The sequence below is a fragment of the Gambusia affinis genome, linkage group LG19, assembly GCF_019740435.1.
Source record: "Gambusia affinis linkage group LG19, SWU_Gaff_1.0, whole genome shotgun sequence".
NCBI lineage: Eukaryota > Metazoa > Chordata > Actinopteri > Cyprinodontiformes > Poeciliidae > Gambusia > Gambusia affinis.
The window spans coordinates 2,480,649-2,500,462 of NC_057886.1; the positions used below are offsets into that span (position 1 = coordinate 2,480,649).

The 19,814-nt window shown below is 39.0% G+C and overlaps 1 protein-coding gene across 1 annotated transcript in view; it reads left to right on the plus strand.

The window, feature by feature from the left end:
• LOC122821348 (vesicle-fusing ATPase) overlaps nt 1-19,814 on the plus strand; it is a 32,750-nt gene that overhangs the window by 7,164 nt on the left and 5,772 nt on the right. Inside the window, exons 2-12 of the mRNA XM_044099173.1 lie at nt 11,372-11,457; nt 12,562-12,661; nt 12,739-12,778; nt 12,882-13,048; nt 13,129-13,239; nt 15,873-15,948; nt 16,294-16,449; nt 16,713-16,912; nt 18,468-18,633; nt 18,785-18,859; nt 19,273-19,460. Coding sequence (XP_043955108.1) covers nt 11,372-11,457; nt 12,562-12,661; nt 12,739-12,778; nt 12,882-13,048; nt 13,129-13,239; nt 15,873-15,948; nt 16,294-16,449; nt 16,713-16,912; nt 18,468-18,633; nt 18,785-18,859; nt 19,273-19,460 — 1,365 coding nt within the window. The remainder of the gene's footprint in view (nt 1-11,371; nt 11,458-12,561; nt 12,662-12,738; nt 12,779-12,881; nt 13,049-13,128; nt 13,240-15,872; nt 15,949-16,293; nt 16,450-16,712; nt 16,913-18,467; nt 18,634-18,784; nt 18,860-19,272; nt 19,461-19,814) is intronic.

The following is a 19,814-nucleotide window of genomic DNA, read 5'->3' on the forward strand; positions in this document are numbered from 1 at the left end:
AGTTAGCACAGCTAGCAAATAGCAGTCAGCTTTGAAACATGGAGAAAATAAGTTGATTTATGACATAGTAATTTTTTTAAATCACCACACGGATCCTAAATGCAACCAACAGAGTCATGTTGATCATTGTTGAATGTGTTCTATAACTTAGTATTTTTTGTGCGTATGTGTGTTTTTATGGTGTAAAGCACTTTGAACTGTCTTGTTGCTGATATGTGCTACACAAATAAACTTGATTGATTGATTGATTGATTGATTGATTGATTGATTGATTGATTGATTGACCATACCACATATTGGTGTGGTTGGCTGGAGACTGTTGACATCTATCGCTGATGTTTGGAAGCTTTTCCGCCAGCCTGGTGTTTGTGTGGTTTACTCTAAAAAGAACCTTACATTATGACAAATGTAAGGTGGAAAAATATTTATTATAAAATATATATATATAAATAAATGACACCAGCGTGAGTTTAAATGAATGCTCTCTTGAACTGCCAAGAGATTACTCTTGTGAATTATTTAGAAGTGAAGAGCACTTAGTTTTCTCATGCGGCTTATTATTTTAATGACGAGCTCAGAGGGAGCTGATACCATGTGAATATAAGATTGAGACACCAGGAGATACCTGTTTATTTGTTAATATTCATATAGCACATGTACTCATTCTAAAACCTGTCAAATGTCTCTAACATGATCAATGCCACTTGGGTTTGAATCTTATTTTTCTTTCTAATGCACCAATGGACCAAGCAAAGCTCTTAAAATACCACAATGGAAAAGTGTCCAGTTTTATCAACAATAATTTAATGTATGATGTAAAGCACTTTGAAGGGCCTTGTTGCTGAAATGTGCTATACAAAAAAAAAACGTGACTGACTTGATTGATTGAATATAGTGAGATCACAAAGACAGAGTTCAGCAGACTCTATTCAGAACTGAACAAACCAGAATGAGATAACTATTGTTAGCAAAAATGTATAAACATGGTGCAAATATGTAGAGTTACACTTTTGTTTTTGTGGATCAAAGCCTCTCAAATGGAAGTTTTTGATCCATAAGATGGTGTAAACGTGTTCCTTTTTGTGTACCTGAGAGATAAAATACATGGTGGGTCTGGTTGCCGTGCGGTGTCAGGGCAGATTTCCTCAACAAAAGAATCTTCTGTATGGGAGACTGGAAGCTAAATTGTAAGATTGTTTCCAGGACGACAACAATATTTACTTTACTCTTCCGCTATGAACCGTATTAATCTGGACGTTATCAGATTATTTTGGTGAAAAGGCTACTCAAGTACTGGCAGTTTGACTGTAACATCTGAATTATCAGGGGAAAAGGACGTCATCAGACTTTCAAAATCGCAAAGTGGTGCATGCGTTCTGGTATTTCAAAGAATAAAAATCTAAAGTGAGTAGAAACAGGTAAGAAAGTTGAAAAAGCAACACTTTTTCAAATTACATTTTCACAACATAAATCTACAGAAATCAATGGTTACAGCAGGAACAGTGTTACTCGAGTAGATGTAAAAAGTGCATTTTAAAGCTGGGAGTAAATTTACTCAGGTAAAAGAAACCAGCTACTAACCAACTGTGGTAATAGTAGATATTAATATTGGATGGCTCCAATGGATAATGTGCAAATTAAAACTGTTGGAAAATCTTTACTTTCGATCAATGAAACATAAAAATGACTCAGCAGGAAACAGCAGATGCTCCGCTCTGTCCGTGTCTTAAACCACAGGACTCGCTGCAGCGTTACCAATCAGTTGCCAGTGCAGACGCCACATTCAATACTCCGGCTCAGGCACCGCGGGATGAATAATTTAACGGGGGGGAGCTTGAAATAGAAGAATATTTCGAATGAGTGGGGAAAGCCACTCCCTATCGCTGCGGTTTAACACGTTTTGTGAGCGGATGCTGCAGCGACGTTGGCGGATGAGAAGGCAGCCGGTAGATGCAGCAGTTTTCTTGTTAGGTTGATTTAGACGCGATTCACTGAAAGCTTAATGGGACCAAAAACGGGTGTGGAAATTCTTATTCTCATTACTGATAATTTAGAGGCGGTGGAGGAAATGTCAGTGTGTCGCCAGGGAATTTTCCAAGTGGATAATATTTGTTGAAATGAAGGCAAAGCTATTAAACTGGGGCATCGCATTAAGCCAAGACTCATTATTCAGAGTGCTGCTTGAGTTTTTAATATTCAAACAGGATGTGGACATGAGACTGAAACACACAGTGCAGAAGGAGATCAGATAGATTACTACAGCAGGAAGTGACTGTATAGTTTAGTTGGGATTGAAGAGTTTAAAAGTATGTTTAAAATTGTATATTTTAAACAAATATACAAGCACTGCGACAGACTGGCGACCTGTCCAGGGTGACCCCGCCTCTCGCCCAGAACGTTAGCTGGGGATAGACACCAGCAACCCTCCCGACCCCATTAGGGACGAAAGGTGATTAGAAAATGGATGGATGGATGAAATATACAAGCAGGGGGAAACACTGACAGGGGGCCCTCCCACAAAAATTTGTTTTATTTTTCTTATAGAAATAGAAAAAAATTGGGGGCCCTGTCAATTACAAAATTAGTCATATAGTATTTTTAAAATAGTTTTATCAGTATTTTTTTATTTATTTTTTCATAAAGTAGTTCCCTTTTCACATCACATCAAGTTTATCTCTACTTTCAGACTGCTGGGTTCATCTAATGGTAAACATTGATCAAATGTTTGATGTGCTCATCTGTGTATTATTTCATTATTGAATTAATTTGAGCAAAATCTCAAATCTTGATGGTGAAATAAATAGAAAAGTTTCACAAGTATCATTTTTCAAAAAACGTTGTGATTCAAGAAAGTGCAGTGGGAGGGATCAATCGCTGAGCCACACCGTAGATTTCTAAGATTAGCGTCAGAATGGACGAAAGTTTGAAAGAGAAGCCAGGTTGGCTTTGAGTGCTACAGAAGCTGAAGTACAGGCTGCTTCCAATGTGGATTCAAAATACCAGCAGTACCAGTACTACGGATGCAGGTTTGGCTGGTTGATGGTGGTAGGAGTTCATTCTGTATCTGGCAGGTTGCTGGTTCAATCCCCGCTCCGCCCATCCCTGTCGTTGTGTCCTTAAGCAAGACGCTTTGCCTGCTGATGATTACCAAAGTGCTTCACATTACATTCAGTTATTCACCCATTCATCCACTCACTGATGGTAGTAAGCAGCAGTGCCATTAGTCCCTCTGTCCACCACGAGCAAGCAAAGTGGGTTGTGCCCTTGGGCAAGTGTCTTTGCCGCTGTAGTTAGGGTTAAGGAAGCAACGATGGAGGTGGACATAGCAGGAGTTGAGCCGGAGACAAACTTCTACCCCCGTCGTCGCTTCAGTGTGTGAATGTATTTTGGGGTCTTTTGTACAACTACAAGCCATTATCAATACCACTACCACTGGCTGGAGGAAGCTGCACACGGCCAAAACAGTATGATGTGTTGAAAACTGAGATGGAAAAAAAAATATTAGGGGTGTGTACTGATCAGTACCTGGAGTGGATCTGGTGAGAGGAGAGAATGTTGGACATTGATGGTCCAACTGAGTCTTGAACAATTGTGAAAGATCACTCTGAAAAAATATGAAACTAATGCCTGAGGGAAAGTTTTTCTCAAAATTTTGAATAACAGATCGTTTTCTGTGCTGAACTGTGACATGTGAGTTATGTCATCTGTCCTAACAGGACTGATGGCTTATTTTCATACCTCAACATGTTGGCAAAAAATTGATCAGATCTTCAGAAGCCAAAATGGCCAAAGAGTGAAGAGACCAATATCAGCCAAAGAGTGGAATTCTGTTGTAGCCTGAAGGCACAGCAGAGGAAGTCTTTCTCTGTCACAACTTTCACTCTGAAGAGTGTTGCTGTCTGAATGACCTGGAAGCACTAAGTTATGATGCATTCCTTCATCGGAAAAACGTCCAAGTTTTTCATTTCCAGATCACTGGTATGAGGCACTTAAGCTGAAAATTGACTGATTTCAGTCATCTCATAATTTGTCAGTGCATCTTTCTATATCTGTTTTTTTAATTACATTTCAACTCAGAAATAGAAAGAAAATTAAGTATTTTCCTGTTTCTATCCTGTTGTGTTCATTGAAGGTGCCAAGATACATAAATAAATGCTTTTGTCTGCTGAGTTTATAGAAGGAGCCCTGACTGTACTTCATGTCAGTCTTGAAGAAAGAGTGTTATACGTTATTTTTTTTAATAATACGATGTCATGTCCTGTCTTGTGTTTTGACTGAAAATGCTAACTGGTGCAGCTAAATCCTTAGACATTAGATTAGATATCATTATGACCAGCAAAAAAAAAATTCTCTCCCACCTAAACAAAGAAAACTAAACTTACTTTTACATAAGAATGTGTTTCAAATATTCTTCTGTTAATTATTGGTTCCCTGATATGGAATCAGAGTCTCCTTCCTGCTATGGGCACCTTTATAATAGTCACTCATTGAACACGTCTATTCACATATAAGAGGAAAATATTCATGTCTATCCATGTAAGCATGATGGGATAGTTGCCATGTGTTTCCTGTATGCTGAATAGATGATGCCCTTTGATTGAGCTAAACATGCAGTAGTATAAAACCTCCAGACTTGGGGTTCAATTCATACCTGGAACATTAGTTCATTTAGAAAACTGAAAGAAATACCATTTAGAGTCCAAGTCAAGCCAACCCCAACTCTGGCCCGCATGCCGAGCGCTGTAGTTCAACGTGTGCAGCATGGGCTTCTTCCCTCCTACGTGTGAATACAGCTGGAATTCACAAGTCTGCAAAACATCAGAGTTTCTTCATGCCTCAGTTCCTGCAGCTTGCTGCTCCAAGTCCCCTTCTGTCTCAAACACTGTCTTCTGTCCTTCTCCTCTGCTTGCCTACGCTGGTGCCCACCAGGTCGTAATATTTTATAAGGTATGTATGGATGCGTGATGTCAAAGCAAGCTGCCATCATCAGCGTCGTGTGAAAACGCATTTGTCCCTGCAGTTTTCTTTTTGTCACACCTAAATGCTTCAGGCCATCGGTATTAGACAAGGAGAACTTGAGTGAATACAAAACAGTTTTCAACTTGTCATAAATTAAATGTAATCATCAACATTCTTGGGAAACACTGACTTCATTTTTATCAGCAACACTCGGGCAGATTTGCTGCTAAACCAGAACAGTCAAGGAGTTTCTTAGGGTTTTATCCCACCTGATATTTCAGTACACTCGGTTTGAATGGGACCAAAGTTGCAGCATTTGTTATGTTTTCAGCTGCTGTGTTTCACTTTCATGCCTCATTGTGTAAAATTAATCAAACCTTTTGGAAAACCTGTTTACCTCTTTGCCTGTGGTGGTGCTGTACCAAGAACCACTGAAAAAAAAAAAAAAAAACATGAAAACTTCTCCAGAAGTGGCGTCACATTTTAGCGGCTGAAAGATTTCTCTTTTGTCTTTAATAAAAGAGCCATTTCTCCCACTAGGGCAAGACACGCACGTTTGTTTTGGTTGTATTTACCCAGAAAGCCCTGTGCTGTAGTCTCCGGTCCGCTTGGCATTCTCATATGCATTCAAACCGCACCAGAGCTCAGTTCAGGCCTCGCCTTAGCACGATGTCTGCTGCGATGCGCAGCAGATGTCCCGGTTGGACAGCAAGGAATCAGAGGTGTGTTCCGTCAGATCATCAGTTCTCGAAACCACACAAAACAAAAAACTTGGAAAAGCACATGCGAGATCAGTACAAATCTGCCAGAGTTAAACGCAAGAAGAAAGGAGGAATTATAGAACTGAGACTTTCTAAAGGAACACATTATGCATTGTAAAGAACATGTAAAACAGAAAGTTATTGGCATTAATCAGTTTGGAAAGCATTAAAAAGGCATTACTAAGGATTTGGGACTCAAATTAAACAATCCTGTTTGGATTTTTTTTTTCTTGTAGCAATGGATGAAGAGGGGGATAGAGAGAGAGAGTACAGTTGGTACGGTACAGTTTTAAATATAAGAATATTAAAATCTAGTCGTATTAAATTGAAAAAGCTTAAACTGATTGTGCTGGTAAACTTTTGCCATTTGCGTAAACATGTTCTAGATATCATTTTGTAAAAGGAAAAACTTACTTTATTCAATAATTTAATTCAGAAAAAGGATTAACTAAATAAAAATAAATATTCAACAAGCTTTACTGTGACCAGCTTGTGCCTAGCAACGGCACCACCACAGCAGATGTCACGGTCAGACAGCAGGGAATTAGGATTGTGCCTAGCAACAGCACAACTGTTGCCCAACAATGGATGTTTTTGCAATTCCATTTTGCCACAAGGTTCAAAGATTATTATTCTTTTACTTTACTTATGACTTAGGCTGAGCTGAGACCAGGAATTAATCTGAAGGCCAGTCCGTCCAGTTCTGCAGTCGCTCACTTCCTGTCTTCCCAATCAACAAAGTTCCCGGCCTGTATGAGCCGGGTGGGTCGGGATCCTTTGAAGGATGCAGCCTTAGAAATTGGACACACCCATTGTCAGGTTTTGCTAGCGTTTGGTGGACGTTCCTGTCGCCAGAACCAGTGACTATCTTTAGATGGTAATTACTCCACCACAGAGTCGTGCTGGTTTGGATAGATTTTATCCCTCAATAATTAAAAACAACCTTTTGTACTTATTCAGGTTATCCTTCTCTGAAAATAGCATTTATTTGATGATTTTCAAAAAAAAACATGCAAGTGTGACATAAAAAGCAAAAACAATCCTTAAAGGGACAAATGCTCTTTTTCACATCATTATCTGTAATGTTTGTGATGTCCTGCCAGACTGGAGGAGGAGCTGCACAGTGTGCATGTGTCCTCCCTGAAGGCTGGATCGACACTTCTGCAGACGAGCAACTCAAACTGGTGTCGATTGCTGACTAAACGGAAACACTGGCTCATTAGCATTCATTAATCAACTCCCCAGTCGCACTGGAGCTGACAGCAAAATCCCACTTGGTGCTCTGCCGTTTTACTCCAGCAGCCGGGATGACACAAAAAAAATGTTCAAAGGTTATTATTTGAGACTTTAACATTAATAAAAGCATAATTACCCCAGTAGTCTGAACAGGTATAAATAACAACTACATTTTAGACTCAAATATCTTTAACATTCACTGATCTGACTTTTCCTCAATACTGAGTTTTTGAGAATACATCTTGAAAGTTGCATAGGTAGTTTTTCCAGATAGAGTATAAGCACATCAGTTGTATCAACTGTTAGTAGATAATAAGTAGTAGCTTATTAACTACTGATATAAAGAAGTTAAGCTGGTACATATATTTCACACAACTTTAGAAATCACAATTATTTTATTTAGACTCTGTAACTGTTTTAATAAATCTTAGAGTATGACAGATTGCTTTAGTCTTCAGATTCTTTATCAAATGACTAAAAGTTAAAAGACCAATCATTTGTCTTTCCTCTTCACGGCTTAGCAAAGCACAGAAAGCAGTCTGTTTACTATCCTCTGTGTTTACTTTGAAATATCTCCAAACTATGGATATTTTTGCTCCTTCCTGCGATCTAACTTCTTCCTCCTTCTATTTATTTTTTGACCACCTGTTATGAAGCGTGGTTAAACATGGTTTAGCCTTTTAGCTGCAGCACAGAGCAGGAGGAAAGTCCAGCAGAAAGTGTATCGGTGTGTATCTTGCAAAAGACAAAAGCAAGTATCCATACTGGTATCGGTATGAAGTACTGATGTGATACTTGATGTTGGTATCAGTATTGGGCCGATACGATATGTGTATTGGTATCAGGACGCCTCAAGCTTTCTGCTTTATGAAAAAGACGTGAAGCCTTTGCTTAGTAGTTTGTGTACTCTGCTGCTTCCCACAATGCAATGCAAACCTTGTATGCGTACCTTTTACTTTTTTGAGTAATATTATGAATGATTTCTACTTTTACTTGATTGAGTAAGAGTAGCAATCCAAGACTTTTTCATTTAAAGAAATAGACTTCAGCAATTGGAAACATTAGATTCTTAGATTTCTGCAACGTTTGACAATAATTTAATGTGTGCATAAACAGAGACATGTTTTCTACATGTCTCTGCCTGTTTATTTGACGTTCATAAAATACATTGCTATATTATTTGAAATATTAAATGCATTTATGCATTTATATTTAAAATGGAAAGCCTGTTTACTGTGATCGCCCCTCTCTCTTAGTGTCCTGAGATTTGTTTTTTTTTTTTTTTTGTTTTTTAGAGAAGTTTCAAACTGGAACTGGATCATGCCACACAGGCTGAGGTTTTAAATAAACTGCTCTGATGCACAAATCCCAGCTTTCTGGGCTAAACATTTGTTTTCTAGGTTAGCCTATCAGAAATCCAGATAGAAGAGAAAACATGATATTCCAGCTCCTTTGGTTTTTTACTGGTTAATTTACTGTCCATATTGATTTCTGCATCATTTTGCCATCCTGGATAAAGGGATATCTCCTATTTGCATGAATACAAAAATCAGCACGTTTGATCTTGTCTCGTCTTTTCCTTTCTAATGAAAAGGGGGAACTTCTGAGGCTTCAAAACTGTCCTTTGTCAGAAATGTAGTTTCATGGGTGTAACTATGGAGGCAGCAGTTTGCTGTAACGTACTTGTGATGTGAATGCCCTAAAAGACACTGAATATGAAAGGAGAAACCAAAATGAATGGAAGGAAGTGTTTTCTCTTCGAGGGAGAGTCCTCCTGTCAGACCTCAGTGCGCCTCGTGTGGCCAGACTACAGCTGTGCAGGTGATCTGGAATCCTGCCAGCACTGCAGTGTTTGTCTCACTTTATCTACTAATGTCTTCCTCTCATGTACAGTTTGTCTTGTAAAACATATAAAGTAAAAGAAACTTTAGAGAATTATGTTTTCTTGTCTCTTTTTTGGGGGGGTTTGTATTATTATGTAAAATTGACTTTGATGAACATACATTGTGTTATAATGTTATTCCCTCATGAAAAACATACCAGAAATGTTGCTTTGTTTTTGTTTGTTTTTTATGGATGTTTAAGAAATCCTTTGGTCTCCATGGCAACCATTCATGTGTGCAAAACACCTGCCTGTACCAAGGCGTGGCTCCTCCTTGGATCTGCAGTTTCCAAGCTTCCGAGTTCCTCCACTCAACTCCTTCAGACTAGCCAACAGCAATTAGCAAACGATTGGTGGAACTGCTGAGCTCATTATAGGAGCTGCTTCTCAGAGCAACGCTGGTAAAAACATTGTTAAAGGGTCAGTAGAGGAGTCATGTTGTGTTGACTTCCTGAAGGTGGGATTTCAGAAAGAGCAGGAGCTACAAGCCAGATGTATTTTAAGTCATATATAGCATTTCTGCAACAACTCTGGTCTGGATTCTGGAACGGTTTTTTTGTGAATAGTCTCAGCTGTTCTTGAATGATTTTATATTTTGCTTTGTGTGCCCTGTTGGAGGACCTCTGAGTATTCTCCAGGTCTCCAGTTTGCTCCAGGTTTTCTTCGTAGACCTGAGACTTCACTCTGGCCTGCACAGATTCATCCTTTCACCACACAGCAAAGAATATTTCACTGTAGTTTCACAAATGAAGGTTAAACACTTCAGTATGAGAAATGACTGAATTTTCCTACGTTTTTATAAATGTTGTACAAAGCACTGTCAAAAGCACTGTTGCCATGGCGTCTGCTGAGATTTTCATTCAGGTCTGGGACAAATCGTGGCAGAGCAGAGCATGATTTACCATCCCTGGCTTGGCTTCTTTGTTTTTGTATTGTTACTAGGTTGCAGTAGTGCGTGTTGCATTTCTGTCTCCATGTAAATCTTTGTGACAGACAAAGTTTTTTGTTTTTTTTTGATTGGTGTGAAAATGAGGAAATGTCAGCATATTTATCAGATAGTAGAAAACTGGATCAGGGAGATCAGGGTTTCATCTCCGCCCTGATGTTTGATAGATCAGTAACACAATCAGAATCGAATTAGAAAGGAAAACCCTGAAGCATCGGCCCGACTCATTTCAGAAATGTTATGAAGGAAAGTGAGACACATGGAACTCATAGTACATCAGCGAAGACAAAGCTGAAATGGAAAACCGATTTTAGATGTTTTGCATGCATTAACCATATCATGAGCATAAAATATTAATGCAGTTCGGCTTATTTCTATCTTTCTAGTGATTGCACTCCTTATAAAACCATCACTTCTCAGCTTTTTTGTTTTTCATTTCCGTTGGGGGTGTGGGGGGCTTTCCAGACGTAGTTTAGCTTAGGGTTAGCTACATTAGCTTAATATTGAGCTTTTTAAGTGGCTGCCAACATGTTTCATCACAGACAGGTTAAATAAAACACATTTGCTTTCCTCTTCTCAGCTGTTCTGTTTACCTGCTGAAAGTCTCACTCCTTTCTGTCTTACAGCTTGAATGAACCACAGATATGTTTCAAAAACTTGCTGTTTCATTTTAGCTAACTTTTTCAAGTTTTATGCTTCTTTTGCCTAAGTTCAGCCTATTTTAAACATCCACATATTTTTATTTTTATTTAACCTTTTATTTGGAAAGGCACGTTACAAGTACATTGTACAGTTCAACTTCCAACACAGTGGAAGTATAAGAAGGAGGAACAAAAGCCAATCCAGGATTTAATTTTTTTTTTTAGCAGTAACCAAACATCCATAACAGAAGAGTGAGTGGGGGGTAGAGGAAGGCCTGATCTGATTTTTCTTATGTTAGGGGAAAACCACAATCAAGAGCATAATTTAGCCATAATCCTTAACCAGGGTACAGTACACAGCACACCAGTATTTGCATGTGATAGTGATAGTGATTTATTCCACAGGAATGACTGATTTTACATAGTTTGTCCATTTAGACCAGATCCTGAAGAATGATTCCCTTCGACCTTGAACAGAAAAAGATAACTTCTCCAGAATGTAAATGTCCTGTACAATATTGACCCAATCCTCAACTGTAGGTGCTTCAGGCTTTAACCATTTTCTAGTGATTGTCTTTTTGCCCGCTGCCATCCACATATTTTTAGTTAAGAAAAAAATGTTTAGCGATCACATCAAAAAGACATTCCTTATTTGCTTTTTGCATTTTGAAAAACAATAAGTATGAAGTATCCATTCATTAAATCGCCCTCCGATGTAAAAACAACTATCTGTGACTTTTTTTACTAAACCTTTCCACTCTGAACAGCGTCGTTGTCAGGGCGACCTGGTTGCGTCAATCAAGTTGAAATAAATCCAGCAGAAAAAGTGTGCTGTTGCTCCAAATACATTTCAAATTATTCCTTTTCCTCTTTTGCATCCCTAGACACAACCACATCACGAGCATGAAATATTAATGCAGCTCTGCTTTCTCTTTTCATTTCTCAGACCATGCAAGCTGCCCGATGCCCGACAGATGAGCTGTCACTGACTAACTGTGCCGTCGTGAGCGAGAAGGATCTGCAGTCCGGACAGTGAGTAGCAACCACCGAGGTGTTTGTCAGTGAAAACACAGAGCAAGGAATCTCTATACACATCTGTCTTTATTTGTTTGTTTTACTGAAATCAAATTCTAGAACTAAATTGATGAGCAACTGTAAAAAATAACATATAAAACAAAACAAGAATAACAACAACAAACAAAAAAAAACCCATAAACTTCAACAATATCAAAAGGACTGGATATTAAATACTCTCATGTATGTCACAATGTGAATTTTGATCCAATTCACCAATCATTTTGATTTATGTGTTGCTAAGAGACCAACTAATTTCATTGTCTTTTTTGTTTCTAGTTTTTAATTGGAACAATAGTATTGAGCTGGATTCTGTTTGGACACTAGACCAAAGTCTTCATCAACTCACAGCCATTGACATGTGACCAAAACAATTCATATTGTATATATTGTTATTGACATGTTTGGATTGTCAAACAACAACACAAACATTGAACTGAACAAAGAGCAGGGCCAACAGCTGGGGGTTGGCATTTATCATATCGTTTATCAGTTATCATTTATCATGATCATTTTTCTTTTTCAGTTTATTGTTGTCATGATAAATTCCAATTAAGGATGTTTAAAATCCCCCAAAACCTTTATACTTGTTGCTGCCGGCTTATTGTCGGGATTGTTATTTTTACTATTTTCTCCACTGTTTGTTCAATATCAGTATGAAGAAGTATAAATAAACTGAAATACATGTTTAAATGCAGTCAATTTGTGTTGCTTAGTGATATAAATCACACTTTTTCATGCGAGTTGTGTCCTAAAGAAGTGTATTAAAAATGCTAATGGTTTTTCAAGAGCAGTATTGTGTTTGTGGCGTTATTATTGCTCTGCCATTCAGTCAAAGCACAACAATTATTTCAAAAATGAGTCATAAACAGTTCTTATTGCCATTTATCAGAACAGTATCGCAAAATATCATGATAAACCTTTGAGTCCATATCGCCCACTTCTACCAGGAACTCACATGTCCTGATTGTGACTCAGTTGAACCAGCGCTCTGAATTGAACTAATCAGTTATAGAAACCCGTCTCAAAAGCTCAATCTGGGTTTCCTGCCTCTATCTGCAGACATGTGACGGTGAAAACGACACCAAACCACAAGTACGCGTTTACAGTAAAGACCCATCATACTGTAGCACCTGGAAGCATCGCCTTCAGCCTGCCGCAGGTACACAGAGCTTCCACTCAAACACTAAAACTCAGCTGCAGAACCCATTCTTAGACGTTTATCTTTTTCTGTTGTAGAGGAAATGGGCTGGTCTCTCCATCGGCCAGGAAGTGGAAGGTAAACATGAATTTGTTTTGACTCATCCATCATAGTAATTGTTTTATGTTAATATACAGAGGGTCACGTTGTGAAAAATAACGGATTTCGTTCGCCCGTTCAGTGTCCAACTATAACTTTGACAAGTCCAAGCAGTGCATTGGCGCCATGACGATCGAAATCGACTTCCTGCAAAAGAAGAGCACCGACTCCTCTCCCTACGACTCGGACAAGATGGCCGGCGAGTTCATCCAGCAGTTCAACAACCAGGCCTTCTCCGTCACCCAGCAGGTTGACTGTCCACAGTTTTTTTTTTTTTCTCCTTTTCACGTTAGATCATGTTGTTAATATTTGGTGTCCACACTTTCCAGTTAGTGTTCAGTTTCTGTGACAAGCTGTTCGGACTGGTGGTGAAGGACATCGAGGCGATGGACACCAGCATCCTGAAAGGAGAACCAGCTTCTGGGAAGAAGTCGCAAAAGGTACGTGACCTCTGGAGGGAGTTCAGACCTCGAAGCTGAGAGTGAGGAAGGAGTCTGGGCTGCTGCTGCTGGGAGCGTCTATTAGTTTTGCTTCGGTTCTGCCGCTCGTGGGATTTTGTTGATTGTTCAGAGACACATCATTAGTTTTAAGTAATTAAACTCCAGAGAGCGAGCTGGAAAATTGCTTCCAAGAACGTAGAATGATCCTGATAGGACTGCAGTCGGCTCATAATGAATTAGAACATGAGCATACAGAGATATTCAGGTCTAAATAGATGTGAGCCTCATATTAGCCTCATACCCTGATATTCTATAGGAATTTATATCATCAAAAGTTTTCACAGCATCATCAGGTGTGGACACCCAGGGAGGTTAGTTTATTAGAGTTTGGGGGACTTTTGGACCAACCCAGCAAAGTGACTTTAAAAAAAAAACTTTATCACATAGTTACTAAACCTGAACTTAAGTCTGAATATTTATAGAGAATTTATATGATATAATACCAATATTACTTGCTTGTAACTTGCTAACTTTATTTGTAGCATCAGACTTAACATTGTTCACTACAAACAACTAAAGTGCCACTATCAAATATAGAAGTGCTCCAATGTCAATATTCTGAAATTGAAAACTCATTTAAAGGGACAGTAGTACGTAAATTCAATTATTTTGAGCTTTACATCATGTTATAATGTTATTTGCTTTTCAAAGACCAAAACATACTGGAGTGTTGCTTTGATTTTTTTTTGATTTTTTTATTTTTATTCATGTTTGCGAAATTCTTTCATCTCCCATGGCAACCATTCAGCTGTGCAAAATACATGGGTAGAGCTAGGCCTGCCTTCAAGGCGCAGCTCTTCCTCAGAGCTTCAGTTCCAGGTTTTAGAGCGTCCGCCTCACAGAGCAGCTCTCCCAGCCACTCCCTCCTCAGCTCCTTCAGACTAGCCAGTAGCAATTAGCAAACACCTGGTGGACCAGTGGATCTGCTGAGCTCATTATAGAAACTACTTCTCAGTGCAACTCTGGTATAAAAAAAAACAAACAAAAAAAACGTTAAAGGGTTAATAGAGGAGCCATGTTATGATGACGTTTCAGAAAGAGCAGCAGATTTTAAAGAGACAGAGGCCCAATTTCAAGGCACCATGTTAAGTCCAATTTCATTTAAGTCATATTTGATATACAGTACAGACCAAACGTTTAGACACACTTTCTAATTGAATTCAATGAGAAGGTGTGTCCAAACTTTTGGTCTGTACTGTATGTATCATTTTTATAACAACTGAAGGTAACATACTTGATTGTGGTATAAAATGGCACTAAGTGTCTAGAAAATACAGAATACAATCCCCTCTAAAAAATGTAAAACTCAAATGACAAAGATGTATATTATTTTTTTGAAAACAGTGATTTAATGTTGCAATATCCTTATGTTTTTGCCTCAGAAATTCTCCAAATTATAAGTCAAGAAATTAAAAAAAATATTTTTTAAGTCAAAAGGTTCTAATGAGGCTTCATTATATAATAAACTACAGCTGATTAGTTTACAACAGACCAGCAGCATAAGGTCACAGGCCCTTTGACTATATAACTCAAAACATTAGAATATTGAGAATATTAAAAATCAATCATTTGAATCTCTCTCTTAGACCGCAACCCAACTTCCATTATTATTATTATTATTATTATTATTATTATTATTATTATTATTATTATTATTATTATTATTATTATTATTATTATTACAGTTCTAATTACAGATGCTCTCAGTGAGAGTAACAAAAATATAATTTTGTCTCTCATTTCAGAAAATGAAACTGATACATTCTGCATGTGCTATAGATGAAATAGTGACATTTTCAAGTGCTTATTTCTTAATATGTTGAAGATCAAAGCTTACAGATAATAAATAACCAAAATTCAGTTCCTTAAAATGTATAATTCTGAGGAAAATTAAAACATGGAGAGTTGAGTGGAAGGAAAAAGTTCTCGTTTTCTACACATGGCTTCAATTGTCTTATGTATTTCATTCTGGGCAATGAATAAATGCAATATATGAGCTGCACTTTTTTAAATGAGTGACTTTTTTTTTTTTGCTTTCTAATCATATTCACATTTTTTAGCTGCGCCAGTATTTAAATTTGTCAAACGGAAAATAAAGCAAAAAATGAATCATAATAATGCATTTCTGTGTCATCAATCCTTCTGTATTTCTGTCATCAGAAGCATTTGGGTCATTGACCCAAAAAATCATGTTTGGTTAGCCTGTGTCTTTGCCGACCTTATGTCTGACTACGTTTCCTGAAATATGACAAAAATGACACAGACCTTAGATTTGCGTTCCAATTGGAGTTTTAAAAATTTTAAATCCTTATACGGGAATCATTTTTCCTATTTTTATTTGACTTTTTTTATTTTTTATTTGAAGTTTAATTTTTTTGTTTTAAAAGCACTATCTGTTTCATAAATTTTATTTAAATACAGCTTCTGCTCAAAAAATGTGAATATCATGAACAGAATTCATGTTTATATTAGGCAGGATTTTATTTCAATACGGAAATAGTAACTGCTGAACAAATAAAAACATTTTGAATTAGCTAAACAAGGAATGTGAGTAACTCTGGTTTCTCCACCAGATCGATGTCGGTCTGATGGTGGGCAACAGCCAGGTCATCTTCGAGAAGGCAGAGAATTCTTCACTCACACTAGTTGGTGTGTTGTTCTTCTACTTCTTTCCATATATATGCTCTGACTGTGTTTGAATACCAGCTGATTGGTAAGTGTAAAGCCAAAATGCTACACGAGCAACATGGTTAACCTGTGACTGATGGTTAACAGTTTTCTCCACTAGATGGCAGCAAGAACAAACAAAAATTGACCAGAGCTGTCTGCAAAGAAAAACGCTAAAAAAATAAGCAGGCTTGCTATATTTTACTTTAGAAATGAATTTAATTTACAAAAAAACAAAAAACAAAACTGTATTAAAATGTTGATCCATTTTGACTTTATATTTGTTTAGGCTTTAGAATATTTGATGATATCTGTATGTTTGAACAGGTAAGGCAAAGACCAAGGAGGCACGGCAGACAATCATCAACCCGGACTGGAACTTTGAGAAAATGGGAATTGGAGGTTTGGACAAGGAATTCTCTGACATTTTCCGCAGAGCCTTCGCATCCAGGGTTTTCCCTCCTGATATTGTGGAGCAGATGGGTAAGACCTGGCTTTTATCTGTCATCTTTCACATCCGTAATATAGAAATGATTTTTAAAAAAAATGTTAGTTAGATATTGGAATGCTGGAAAAATAATCATACATTTAGCAAAAGTAGATGACCTCTTCCTTCTTCTCTTTCTTGCATCCACACTACCTGACTCTTCCTTCATTTATTATGATTTTTTGGCCACATACCTTTCTTTTTTTAGAATCTGTTTGTAGTCTTTTCTTTTTGTTTACTGTGCTTTTTCTTGCTCCAGGCTGCAAGCACGTGAAGGGAATCCTGCTGTTTGGCCCACCAGGGTGTGGAAAAACTCTGATGGCCCGGCAGATAGGCAAGATGCTCAACGCCCGTGAGCCGAAGGTGGTTAACGGTCCGGAGATCCTCAACAAGTACGTGGGAGAGTCTGAGGCCAACATCCGCAAGCTGTTTGCCGACGCAGAGGACGAGCAGAAGAGGGTGAGAGACCTTTCTGTCCTGTGTTGTTCATCGAGATCTCAGACAAGCTAATAATAACAATGCAAGTCATAAATGTCTGTTTGGCCGGCAAGTGTCAGTTCAAATAGAGAGAGTTGTCATGAATGCCTTGTTGTGCCTGTGATGATGCTGGGAGGCAGAATATAACACAAACAAATTCTGGTCTTGAAACATCATGGCTGCTGTGACTTAAAGCAATAAATTCCAAGATGGCGAATCTGGTGGACGACATGTTGAATGAAGACAGTGAAGTTCGGGTTGAAGAGAAACTTTTACATTTCTTTGGGTGTGTGAGACCATGGTCTTGAGTCAGAAAACGTAGAGTGCCTTCTCTTTGTCGAAAGATTTCCTGCCCCAACTGCGTCAGTATCTTGAGTTCTCCTTCACCAATGAGGGGAAAATGAAGCAGGAGGTCGATTGTTGGATTGGTGCTATGTCCGCAGAGATGTAAGTGTTGTACCGATCTGTCCTGGTGAAGAGAGATCTGAGGTAAAAGGCGAAGCTCTTGATTTGCCTGTCAAACTATGTCCAAACCTTCATCTGTTGTCAGGAGCTTTGGGTCATTACTGAAAGAACAAGGTCATGGATACAAGCAGGTGAAATGAGTTTCCTCCGCAGGGTGTCTGGGGGCTCTCCCACAGAGATAGGGTGAAAAACTTGGTAATCTGGGAGGGACTCAAAGTAGAATCGCTGCTTCTCCATGTCAAGAGGAGCCGCTTGAGGTGACTCGGACATCTGACTAGGATGGTTTCTGGATGTCTCCCTGGTGTGTCACAGAGAGGAAACTTGGAGGAAGACCAAGGAGATGCTGGAGGAACTATGTTTCTGGGCTGGACTGGGAATGCCTTTGGATTCTGACAGAGAAACTGGATGGATGGATGGATGGATGGATGGATGGATGGATGGATGGATGGATGGATGGATGGATGGATGGATGGATGATGGATGGATGGATGGATGGATGGATGGATGGATGGATGGATGGATGGATGGATGGATGGATGGATGGATGGATGGATGGATGGATGGATGGATGGATGGATGGTGTTTCTCCTCTAGAGAGCTGTAAATGTTTGTCTGGTGTCTGTTTAAAGCTGATCCTCTTTGAAAGAACCTTTTTACTTTTTGTCGATGAAGAGTCGATGACCAGACTAATTCGGTCTGGTCATCTTTTTCTTCCAAGCCTTCTCATAGCTGGAGTTAGTCTGGTTACCAAGAGAATATCTTCCTGGCTCCTGCTGCCAATCGAAAGGAAACAGAGAGCTGGTTGGAGAGTTACAGGCAGAGTTTGGTCAGTGAGAGCTTTTTAGTGAGAAGAATTTGGCAACAGTATCTTGCTTCTTCTTCCATGTTTCCATTGGAAACACCTGAAGCGAGCCCTTGTCCAACATAGGCAAGTCAGAGACAGTTGCCAGGCTACCTAGACCAAGATGTTGTATCTTTTCTCTAGTGAAACAAAGTGATTCTCAATAGTGCTCTATAGGGTACAAATGCAAAAACATTTCAGAATAAAACTTTTTTTAAAAACTGTTTTCAGCTTGGCGCCAACAGCGGCCTGCACATCATCATCTTCGATGAGTTGGATGCTATCTGCAAGCAGAGAGGCACGGGCGCCAGCAGCACGGGTGTACACGACACGGTGGTCAACCAGCTGCTGTCGAAAATCGATGGCGTGGAGCAACTTAACAACATCCTGGTTATTGGTAAGGACTATGAAATCAGACAAAAGCCATGTTGTAGAGTTCTTACTATTTACAATGCTTTTGCCTGTGATCCTACATTAGTTTCCTGGTCTCCCAATAAATTCTTATTTTTTCCTGTGATTTCCTGACCATTGATTTTCTGTGTGTGAAGGAATGACCAACAGGCCCGACCTCATTGATGATGCTCTGATGAGGCCTGGCAGGTTTGAGGTGAAGATGGAAATCGGTGAGTTGATGGCTTTGCTTGACTGCCATTTTGATCTCTTGTTTTAGTTTATGAAGTGATCTTTCCAGTGCACATACCCTATGCACCGTGAGAGAAGAGCTTTGTGGTTTTTCTGTTGGGGAGCATGTGCAAGATAAACACATATGGTTCCAGAGATTCCCATCAACATGGGTGTAGACCCCAAAAATTGGCTACATCAATCTTTTAAACCTCGGTTCCCCTTGGTACCCTGTAGGTAATTGACTTGAAGGGTATTTTTTCTGTACCTGCTGCGTTTTGATTTCATCTATAGGATTTTTGCAATAATTTTTCAGTGGTACCTTTAGAAAGACTATCAATCCAGGTTCAGTGTTGGTAGTGTGATAACAGTTTTAGTCTAGTTTTCTCTCATTGCCGCTGCACACGTCCTCCAGGTCTGCCTGATGAGAAGGGTCGCTTCCAGATCCTGAACATCCACACCATTAAGATGCGGAACTTTAACCTGCTGGCTGGAGACGTTGACATCAAAGAGCTGGCCGCAGAGACAAAGAACTACAGCGGTGCCGAGCTGGAGGGGCTCGTCCGGGCCGCACAGTCCACCGCCATGAACCGACATATCAAGGTCATCTGACTCTCTTTAACACTCAGGGCTTTAGTTTGAGGTGGATTCAGTTACAACATCATCTGTTACTCTTGAGGACAAAGTCAATCACTGACAGGAAGAAAATTTTTCATGTTAGCATCTTTAGGCTAACTTAGTGTTAGGGAGGAATTCTCATCAAACAGCATAGAATGAGGCGATGCTTTCACTGAAGCTCTACAAAAACTTGCACACATTGTACAGTCAGCAGGCGGAAGCAGCTTAGAGCGACAGCAGGGCTCAAACAAAGTCAATAGGCTGTTACTACAAGGACACAGGCCTGGTAAATGTGAGGGCCTGAAATCCTAACACCCAAAGTTTTTCTATTTGCTTCAA